Source organism: Crinia signifera, chromosome 4, assembly GCF_055691185.1.
Source record: "Crinia signifera chromosome 4, ASM5569118v1, whole genome shotgun sequence".
Taxonomy (NCBI): domain Eukaryota; kingdom Metazoa; phylum Chordata; class Amphibia; order Anura; family Myobatrachidae; genus Crinia; species Crinia signifera.
This window is the reverse complement of record NC_139220.1, coordinates 70,193,205-70,204,573: the sequence shown is the minus strand read 5'-3', so window position 1 is coordinate 70,204,573 and position 11,369 is coordinate 70,193,205. Positions and strand designations below refer to the sequence as shown.

Below are 11,369 nucleotides of genomic sequence, written 5' to 3'. Positions count from 1 at the left end.
GCACTTCATAACAACTAAAAGTAACATACCTCAAAATTTTCCATATTCTTCCAAATAGACTCAATAAATTCATCACATGGAAATCTAGTATAGCAGTGCATAGCAACAGGTGCTGAATTTACTCCCGTGTAGCACAGAAACAATGGTATGATGATGAATCTAATCATGATGTACTCCCAGAGAACTTGATCTTTTAGAATACAATACAAATGATCAATTGTGCTTATATATACTGTGCTTATATACTGTCTTACAGAGGTTTTGTGAGAAAGTAGGAAAAAATGACTGATGACTGGATTCTTTTCCATGCTGGATGCACCAACTAGTGACAGGGACTTTCTAAAGCTTGAGTATTCATGGGTGGATGTCACAAAGGTTAGTCATTTGATGTTTATCACCAGCGCTGACCACACAGATAAAGCTGATAAAAATAAGAAGAGGTGTAATATGCAAGGAAGTTTTCGGTGACAAAAATGTAACTTCCTCTTGTATTTAAATCATCCTTTATGGCAGTGGTTCCCAAACTGTGTGCCTAGGCTCCCCGGGGTGCCTCAGGACAATTGCAGGGGTGCCTTGGGTTGGTGGACCAGGATCAATTCATATTATTAATGGTCAATGTAACAGGCAAAACTAGTGCTTGTAGCTGCCAATCATAATATATGTGGACAAACAGGAGCAAATCCTGACCCTCACCACATAAATGTGACATATACACACAATGTACTTAATTTAATATTTTTTCCTATATTTCTCAATAAGAAACATTTGGCCTAGGGGTGCCTTGAAAACATTTTGATGCTCTAGGGTGCCATGATTCAAAAAAAGTTTGGGAACCACTGCATTATGGACTATACCAGCAGTTCCCAAACTTTTTTAAATCTGGCACCCTTGAGTATCAGAATGTTTTTCAGGGCACCACTAAGCCAAAAGTTTCTCATTTGCTACAAATCAGTAAAAAATGTTGAATAAATTGTGTTTACATCTCATCCTTTGGGATAGTTATGTGGTAATGGACAGGATTCACTTATGCATGTCCACAATTTGCCTATTATATTGGTCATTTAACATGCCCGTGTAAATTAATGTATGTAGGCAAGACCATCTGTGGCTGTGGTCAGCTGGCTTCCGGGCTGCGGGACTTCCGGTGAAGTCATTTTGTGGCATACTCTGTTTACTTGTATCTCGGCAACCCATAAGCGTGCATAGTAACCCACTCCTTCACAGCATCGGTCTGCCATAAAAGCGGCATTAACCAAAAAACATCCGGATCAACCAGTAGCACGCCACTTTCTGGACAAAGGTCACAAAATATCTGATTTAAGACATATGGTCATAGACCACATACCTCGTTCAATGAGAGGTGGAGACAGAGCGGGAACCCTCCTCAAAAGAGAAACAAAGTGTATCTATGGCTGTGTACACACGGGGGCGATATGGGCCATAATCTCTGGAAATTTGGTCACTGGGGACCATATTGCCAGTGATGGGAGTGTGCCCCGGCGATAAATCACCGGGTGTGTGCTCCCATTTTCAGCCCCATTCTAATTGCTGGTCACAGGAGCTTGCTCCTGCGACCAGCTGATTACCTCTGCGGCTCCCCTGGCAGAGGTTCCTTTTCATCAGCGACCATCTCTGGTCGCTGATGAAAAGGAGACACTGAGCAATATATTGCTCAGCAAAATATTGCTAGCAATATATTGCTGAGCAATATATCTCCCCCCCGTGTGTACACAGCTTAACTTCTATATCCATGCAATCCGCATTGTTTAACGAAAGACTGCCATGGAATGTCTTTATATAGTTCTTATCAGCATTATAGCTATAACTATAACGATAAGTAATTAAAGGTTTAATATTAAGCAATAGCCGCTAACCAGCTGTTTAACTATTTAGTGTAATAATATGCATTTTATATAAGATTTTATGATTTACTAATATTTGATTACACTTTTACATTAATGAATTTGTTGTCACACACTATTGTATTCTAAGCTCCATGCACCATCTCTAAAATATTGTCACTGTCGTTATTTTAGATATCCCCCCCCCCCGTGGCCGCTGCACAGAAGCCGACAGGGCTAGATCCATTGAAGGAGTGGGTTACTATGCACGCTTATGGGTTGCCGAGATACAAGTAAACAGAGTATGCCACAAAATGACTTCACCGGAAGTCCCGCAGCCCGGAAGCCAGCTGACCACAGCCACAGATGGGAAATGTCTTGCGCTTCTCCTACTGTGTGTATTTAAGGTAGGACCTCTTTGTACACGTGTTGGTTGTTTTTCACCTTGAAAACGCGGTCTTAGAACCCCGAAACGTCAGTTCATTTATAAAAGCACCTATAAAAATTCCTGGGAGTGCCACTGCCTGTGTCCGTGCCAAAGCTATTATATTGGTCATAAATAATTTGAATTGGACATGGACCACCAATCCAGGAGAACCCTGAAAGTCCCTGAAGGCCCTCTAGGCAAGGGTGTAACTATTAATATTATTATTATTATTATAATTATAACAGTTTCTTATAAACAGTTGGAACCCCTTTCAACTTTGTTCCTTAGGTCATGGCTCACCATGGCTAGCCATGGCTATCCTATTGTTTTCAGCAGCAATACAATACGTAGAACAATACAGTATGGGGATTATCAGAGTAATCCTATTACTCACTTTATCCTATTAAAGGACTAAATGAGGAGGGCTCCATCTGTAGCGCACACATATTCCGCAGCGCTTTACAGAGAATATTCGAACATTCACATCAGTCCCTGCCCCAGTGGAGCTTACTATCTATATTCCCTACAACATGTACATGCACAGACATTCTAGAGTTAATATTGTTTGGAGCCAATTAACCTACCAGTATATTTTTGGATTGTGGGAGGAAACTGGAGCACCCGGAGTAAACCCACGCAAGTTTGGGGAGAATATACAAACTCCGCACTAAGATCCCATGACCTAGGCAGTAATGCTAACCATTACATCATCCCTCCAAGGAAATATTAAATGGGCTTACCCAAATTCACGGTAAGTATAGAATGGTATGAACCCGTAGTGTTTTCTTTGTCCGATGTCTTCTTGATCTCAATAGGTATGAATCTATATTTCCAGAGCTGAAGAGATTATCTCCATGAGGTGCACTCCATAACCATAAGGCATACGATAGTATGCGATGCGATATGATGTTAGCCGATGTTATACAATTTAAAATTGTATACCATCGAATTGAATGCCATTGTACAATTTAAAATTGTATACCATTGAATTGTATGCCATTGTATGGCATATACAATGGTATACGATTTTAAATTGTATAAGCACCCTAATGGGTGTTTTTAATGTTAAAAGCACCCCCACGCCACCCGTACTATCAATGCCAACCAGAAGCATGGCGAGCGCAGTGAGCCCGCGAGGGGCAGTGGTACGCGTCCTCCGACCTTTTCATACCCCCACTATCCACGTCGGCGTGGAGTTGATTTTATATAGTGTGGCGCTTTGGTCTCGGTGGCGAGCGCATATAAAATCAACTCCACGCCGACATGGATAGTGGGGGTATGAAAAGGTTGGAGGACGCGTACCGCCGCCCCTAGCGGGCTCGCTGCGCTTGCCACGCTTCCGATTGGTGTTGATAGTGGCGGTGGCGTGGGGGTGCATTTAACATTGTAAGCACCTATTAAGGTGCTTATACAATTTTAAATTGTATATACAATTGCATCACATTGCATTGCGTCCATCTAGTTCAGCCTAGGTTTATTGTATGCCATTTTATGCCATATACAATGTATGTAAAAAAAAGTTAAGAAATTGTGACTAAAAAGATGATTCCTGGGGTGAAATGTAATAGGATGAGAGATTCAGAAAGTGAGAGATTTGGGAAGAAATCTCCAGTTTTTTTAAAGCGGCAATCATTTACACTGCAAAATCAATCTGGTTTTGCAGTGTAAATGATTGCCCCTTTAAAAAAACTGGAGATTTCTTCCCAAATCTCTCACTTTCTGAATCTCTCATCCTATTACATTTCACCCCATGTGTTCATATATTGTGTGCTTCTTAACCCCTTCAGTGGCACTCCAGAAAATTTTCCGGTTTATGCTCCAGTGTGCAGACTGGCAAACCCCGGAAAATTCTCAGGAGTGCCACTGCCTGTACTCTCTCCTGCCAGGCAGCACCACTGAGCTGAGCGCTGAGATCAGTGCTGCGCTCAGCTTCAGCAGCTGCCCGGCCCTGCCTACTTCCCCCGGCGGTGTGTGGAATGACCTTGTAATGTCACACTGCACACAGCCGGGTTGCCGGGGGCGCTGTTCATTGGCGCTGCCCGGACCTGGGAGTTACAGTGGTGGGTTTTTTTCCCCTGAAAAAAATAGCCTAGTTGGGAGCGCTCCTTAAAAAGAAAAAAACTCCACTGAAGGGGGTAAGATGTTTTCATGAGGCATTAATTATTGTCCCGGAATTTCTACTGCACATTCAGATTCTCCAATTCCATATGGGACCCCTATTGGGAAAATAAATGACTGACTGTACCAATATAATCTTATTCTTATCCTAGTTTTCTTTATTTATATTTAATATAACACAGTGTGAGCCTTTATATTCTGTTTTCATTTTAGTTGTCTCTTGAAAAAGTGCCTGTTTATGTTTCCTTTATACTCATATGTTGTAATATATATAGCTCTATCTTGCTACATTATATTTGTAGCCTTATTTTCATTTTTTCAGGCTAAGTGGCAACTCTTATTTGTAACAGTTGCAGTATTAGGTCTTGTCTGGTTATTTGTAAGGTTACAGGAAATTGCACTTCTTTGATGGAACTCTTTAGAGTAGTATATCTTATATTCTCGATTTCAGTCACTGATGTCTTCAATGGGTATTTTTACTCCTTACTGCACAATCACATTCAGTGGCAAACGCAGGATTTGTAGAGGGGGGTTTCCAAATGTAATAAAAAATCTCCCACTGGAGTAAGTACGGGAGTCTGGGGGAGCAGTAACAGCCACGAAAATAGATCTTTTTATACACTGGATACTGTATGGAATACAGTATTGATATTTAACAGTACAGATGGTTTATAGTATAGGCTTTATCAAACATTTAAATAAGATAAGTGGTCAGGAAAAGGTTAAAAATATAATAAATAAATGCACAAACATAATATTTATTTATTTGTTTACAGTTTCTTATATAGCACAGCAGATTCCAGTGCGCATAATAGAACCAGTACTGCACTTTCTAAGCTCACAATCTCCCACTTCATGGTAAGGCTCCTGTCTCTTCCTCCTGGCAGCTACTGTCTGGTCCATTGCGATGTTTGTGGGCTTAGATCCACGTATACAGCAGCTCCGCTCTGTCCTTTACACTGCATGATGTGGTGGCAGCTCTACTGATCATATTATATACCAGTGCAATTGTTTTCAGAATTTAAGGCACTTGCCAATAGGAGGGGGATTTCCAGGCAACCAAAAACTCCCCCTGCAATTGCCTATGACAATTTAACCATAAACTGATAGTTTTAATAGGTATTTATAGTGGCTTAGTATTCAGCAGGCAAAGATTTGTCTATGAGGGATGATATATCATATACTGTATATGTTTATCTCTGTTGGTTCAATGTCTAATTTATATCAGACTAATGCTCCCATATTACATTAGCCTATTAATTGCCGTTATTGGCTGTTATGGTGATTCTTATTTTTTTTTGTGCATCGGTAATACAGAGTATCTATTTTGTTGTATAATTATTATCTTGCTATTCTAATTCTTATCAAGTGTGCTATACTATTTCATTGCTTCATCACTGTGCAGCATACATATGAGTGTGTACTAATACATTTGCCTATACATTTTTCTTGGCAGTTGTATTTTCACTTGGAGAGAAAAAGTGCTTTCGTGCTAAAGTGCGCTTAAATTTCCTATAGCAGCTTAACCACACTACACAAAGAGTGACATCCCCATACCACTCAAATACAATAGGCAACAGAGAAATGGTTTTAGTGTAGGAGTATAGCGCTCAGGTGTTCTCATAAAATAGGTTTTATATCACCATATGTCCAATAAATCTGGTAAGAATTCAGTATGTCAAATAGGTCTGACAATGTGTGAGGAATCCCCAGATTTTCTCTATATAAAACAGAGAAACACAAATGGTGCAAATAACGTTTTAAAACATGAAATTTTAATTATAAGTTGCACTCACAGACAGACGATTTTGATAGCATATAGAGGGAGTCCCAAGGCAAATCAGCAACCACAGATGTTTTAAATAGCAAGCGTCCTGAGCAGCACCCGGTCCGGACCAGTCAGCTGCTCCACACTCGAGCTGTATGCAGTACGCTGTTCCACCAAGGGCAAGTTCACCTCCTCTGCCACACTTAACGCGTTTCTGGAATAGTCCCTTCTTCAGAAGTGTGGCTTTCTGTTTACTCGACATGGTTTAAATACCCTGTGCTTAATGTGATCTAATCGGAACTGTATTCAGGTGTTCACACTCGTGAACCCGGAAACAATATGAGGATACATATAAAATATTTATTTTTAAGATATATTTATATACTCAATTAATGCATGGTCACTTTAAATCGAATTATTACCCCAATGCAAATGTGAATTGTTCAGCAATACATTTATATGTATCCTCTTATTTCTTTTTACAACTATCTGTCTCCTAATATATCTTGCAATAATGAGCGGAGTTTATGTACTGGAGAAAAAGATATTTAGAATTTGTGTATTATTATAGCTAGCACCGGAGACGGGCGCTTCCGGTGAAGTGGAACGCAAACAATGCATACTTCCGGCCGAATGGAACACACGGCCATATTGTTTCCGGGTTCACGAGCGTGAACACCGGAAAACAGTTCCGATTAGATCACATTAAGCACAGGGTATTTAAACCCTGTCGAGTAACCAAAAAGCCACACTTCTGAAGAAGGGACTATTCCAGAAACACGTTAAGTGTGGCAGAGGAGGTGAACTTGCCCTTGGTGGAACGGCGTACTGCATACAGCTCGAGTGTGGAGCAGCTGACTGGTCTGAACCGGGTGCTGCTCAGGACGCTTACTATTTAAAACATCTGTGGTTGCTGATTTGCCTTGGGACTCCCTCTATATGCTATCAAAATCGTCTGTCTGTGAGTGCAACTTATAATTAAAATTTCATGTTTTAAAACGCTATTTGCACCATTTGTGTTTCTCTGTTTTATATAGAGAAAATCTGGGGATTCCTCACACATTGTCAGACCTATTGGACATACTGAATTCTTACCAGGAGATTTATTGGACATATGGTGATATAAAACCTATTTTATGAGAACACCTGAGCGCTATACTCCTACACTAAAACCATTTCTTTGTTGCCAGTTGTATTTTCACTGGTACCAAGGCCTCACAGGTAGCTGCGATAAGAATGACATTGTCACGATCCGAGCTGTCAGACAGACTTTCTTACCGGCTAAGTGCCTCCGCAGGTTCAGCTTGCGGTCCAGACGTCATCCCTGTCGGCGTCCTGTCTGCCGTGCGCCATCACAGCTGCCATCCTCCAGTCCTCTCAGCGCTGCTGAGTCCGCGGCTGCGTGGCGCACCGCTCTCCTGTCTCCCAGTGACAGTCCCCAGTGCACGGCAATCCACCTGTTCGCCGCCATTGCTCCCAGAATCCAGCATGGTGTGCACAAACACACTTTCCCGCCATAGCAGACATGGGGGCTGCCATGTTCTTCCCAGTCACATGTCTGTACTGTCCAATCCCGTTGGTTCTGATCTCCCTGTCATACCTGCCCGGCCAATCCTGGCCACCCAGTGGGTATAAGTATGCAGGGAGCTCTCAGAAGCATTGCTAGTGCTTCAGTTGTCTCCAGTGTATGGTCAGCTGTCCTTGTCTCCGTGCAAGTGTATTTCTCTGCTGGTGTTGTCTTCCATGCTGCAGTGTATTCCAGGTTATTCCATCTCCTGTGAAGTCCAGGTGATTCCATCACCTGTGAGCCTGCCTCTTCAGCCCAGCGACCAAGCCTAGCTCCGGGACTCTGGTCCTCCGATGCTCCAGCATCATCCACCATCGATGTTCCCACATCATCATCGTTAGTCCGATATTCCGGATCTCCAGTCCAGCTTCCGTCCGTCATTCCGGACCCACAGTCAAGCTCCAGCTTTCCGTCCGTCATTCCGGACCCACAGCTTCCATATCCGATATCCGGATCCGATGTTCCACCATCGATACCATTCATCACATCTGTAAAGTATTGCAATCTGCATGAACTGTCATTACTCCTGCATACTTTACTGCCTGTACCGTTACAACCTTCTGCATAATAAATCTGGTTGTACTTTTACCTCTGACTGCTTATTGGCTCTGGGTGCACTGTCGCACAGTTCATGCGCAAGGGTCCTCTCCAACCTCCCCGGTTCAGGTACCGGTCCAGGTCCCCACCAGAGGTCTCAGTCTTGTCGACTAAGCCCCCTGGTGTGACAGACATGTACTGTCATATGCGTGCAGTGTTTCTACATTTCTAATGGCCAGGGGCTGGCTGGCAACTTTCAGCCTGGGGGGCAACACAAGCAAGTGGCCCACCGCCATCGATTCACTACCCTACCCTCTCCCTTTTTCCCTCTAGTATGCAGCAAGGATTAAACAATCAGGTACTTATGTAATATCTGGGCTCCCGTTTTTCTTATGAGACCGCGTCCGCTCGCCACGCTTCGGGCACGGTGGCTCGTTGCACTCGCCACACTATATAAAATCAACTCCATGCGTAGTTGGATAGTAGGGGTATGAAAAAATGGGGTGCATTTAACATGGGAGCCCAGATAATACATAAGTACCAACAATCATTACCCCACACACACATACACTAGAAACGGGGACAGTGCGCGCCGAAGGCGCGTTGCAAAATTTTACCATGAAATGCCCATTACACATAATGCCACACACTGTAATGCCCATTACACATAAAGCCAACACCATAATGCCCATCAAACATAATGCCACACACCATAATACCCATTACACATAATGCCAACACCGTAATGCCCATTACACATGCCACACACAATAATGCCCATTACACATAAAGCCAACACCATAATGCCCATTAAACAATGCCACACACCGTAATGCCAATTAAACATAATGCCACACACCGTAATGCCCATTACACATAATACCAACAATGTAAGGCCCAATAAACATAATGCCACACGCTGTAATGCCCAATAAACATAATAATGCCTATTATATATTATAACACATAACTGCTGCTTAGCTACATGCTCACTGTCAGGGGTATATTGCTCGATGCCAGGGGTTACATGCTCATTGCTAGGGTAAATTACATGCTTGCTGCTATGGAGTGCTACTTGCTCATTGCTGAAGGAAGGGGCATGTAGCACTCCATATTGGGGGGGGGGGGGGGGCTTGTTGCCAGGGGGAGTGATATATTTTTTGGCATAGGGGAGCCAGGGTACATACAGGTGGGGAAATAGTTACATATGCAGAAGAGGAACTGGCTGGGATAATGGAAAAGTCCTATTACACAATGCAATAACTCTAACTGAAGGGGAACTATACTCTATCGTTCCTTAAACTACCTGAATCCGCACTTCCAGGTAACACTGGCTGCACTGACAGACACTCAGGGCCGGTGCAAGATTTCTTGGTGCCCTAGGCAAAGCTAAATAATAGCACCCCTACTCCTTTCAAACACTCTCTGGCCAACTCCTCACATAGACATAAATGGTTTCCAGTAATTAGGTCAACAGTGTCTAGGTGGACAGTCACTAGGTCGACAAACAGAAGGCCGACATATGAAAAAGGACAACATGCATTAGGTTGACATAATCAAAGGGTCAACACAATCAAAAGGTCAAGGTCTGGCTGAGGGGAAGAGGCAGCAGTGCACTGAAGCTGCCGACATCTCTGGCTGTGTGTGGTGCTGGTGACCACACTAGTGACTGGTGACTGCAGCCAGAGGGCTGGTAAGTCACATGGCATGGCCACTGAAGGATGTCTTTTTTAGAGACATCCTTCATTCTTTTGTTTATCAAACTTAGCAGCGCCCCCTAGTGGCCAGCACTTATACGCAGCTGGTTTAACGTAGCTCCGACCCTGCAGACACTAAAGGTATGGCAGTACCTCTAGTGTCTGTCTCCTCCAGGGCGGCGGCCATTATGTGAGGGGCCGTCGCCTTACAGAAGGCTGTCTGCGCTGCGGCTGGACCCGGAGGAGGCGGCGGCTGCGGCAAGATGCACACAGCTGGCCCAGCCCCAGCCAGCAGATACCAGCCCGGGGGGCATGTGGCACCCTGCCCCCCGGCCCAGCCCGCCCCTGCTAATGGCTGTCAAAGACTCCTGATTCCAGCATGATAATAAAGAATTATCTATACTGAAGTATAGGGGATAAAAACAATCGCAAAATATTGAATACCAAAAAACTGATTGTATATAGATAGTGTTTACAGAGAATAGAGATTATAGCCACCTTTAGTCTAAGTAAAGACTTAGACAATAGATCAGGAGAGATAGAATCCATGTTTGGAGACTCCACAGAAGGGGAATCATCCAGTCAGCAGACAAAATCGACTTATTATTTAGTTCTGTTAAAGGATCTATTGTACAAACAAACAAAGATGGTATGGAATAAAATCACATTAGAGAATTATGTCAAACAACAACTTGTCCCAAGGGGACTACATCCAAAAATAGCCCCAGAGTATGAGAACGATGAGGACCTGAAAAGGGAGTGGAAGACCTCACTTCTGAGATGTTCCAAAGAGTTGATACAAATATTAATCAAACAAGAAACACGCAAATTGGATAACATAACTAAAGAAATCAAAAGAACAAGTGAAAAATTGAAGGACCATGATCAATTTAGAAAGATGTATGAAAAATTTAAAGGGGAGGTGGATGAGTTTGAGAAAATGATTAAAGAGAGAAAACAATGGACATACTGTATGTAAGGGACAAAATGATTTCCTTTATAATGGGATTTTCAGTTGGAACTCTAGAAAATCAAGGTATGAAGAACCAAATACATCTGACTATAGCTCCTCTGTAATGGAATCATCCGAAGGTGAAACATCATAAACATCAGATTACCTTAAAAGAAACACATTTTTTTAGTTGGAGGTTGGCATTCCACGAACGGTCCCGGTATAAAACAAGAAGAAGCAAAAAGAAATCTAAGAAAAAGAGAAACATGACACTGGGAGGACAGGATAAAGAAGAAGAACAAAAGTCACAGAAAATATTAGAAAAAGACAAGTTACAAATAATGAACCTGACAGATAAGATGCTAATTCAGGGACTAATAGATGTCCTATCAGAGGGACTTACTTTTTCACAATCAAAGAATATGAATAGATTCGAACTGGAAATATACCTACATCTCTTTA

General features: G+C 42.6%; 1 protein-coding gene across 2 annotated transcripts in view; it reads left to right on the top strand.

Moving 5' to 3' along the window:
• Positions 1-280: 280 nt before the first annotated feature.
• The window catches only part of LOC146072340 (uncharacterized), a 35,559-nt gene continuing 24,470 nt past the window's right edge, over positions 281-11,369 (top strand). Inside the window, exons 1-2 of one of the 2 annotated variants that reach the window (XM_083179625.1) lie at positions 281-375; positions 5,163-5,244. In XM_083179625.1, coding sequence (XP_083035751.1) covers positions 357-375; positions 5,163-5,244 — 101 coding nt within the window. In that variant the 5' untranslated portion in view covers positions 281-356. Of the gene's footprint in view, positions 376-2,057; positions 2,249-5,162; positions 5,245-11,369 lie in introns of those variants that run through there. The other variant, XR_014473072.1, reaches the window with a different exon arrangement.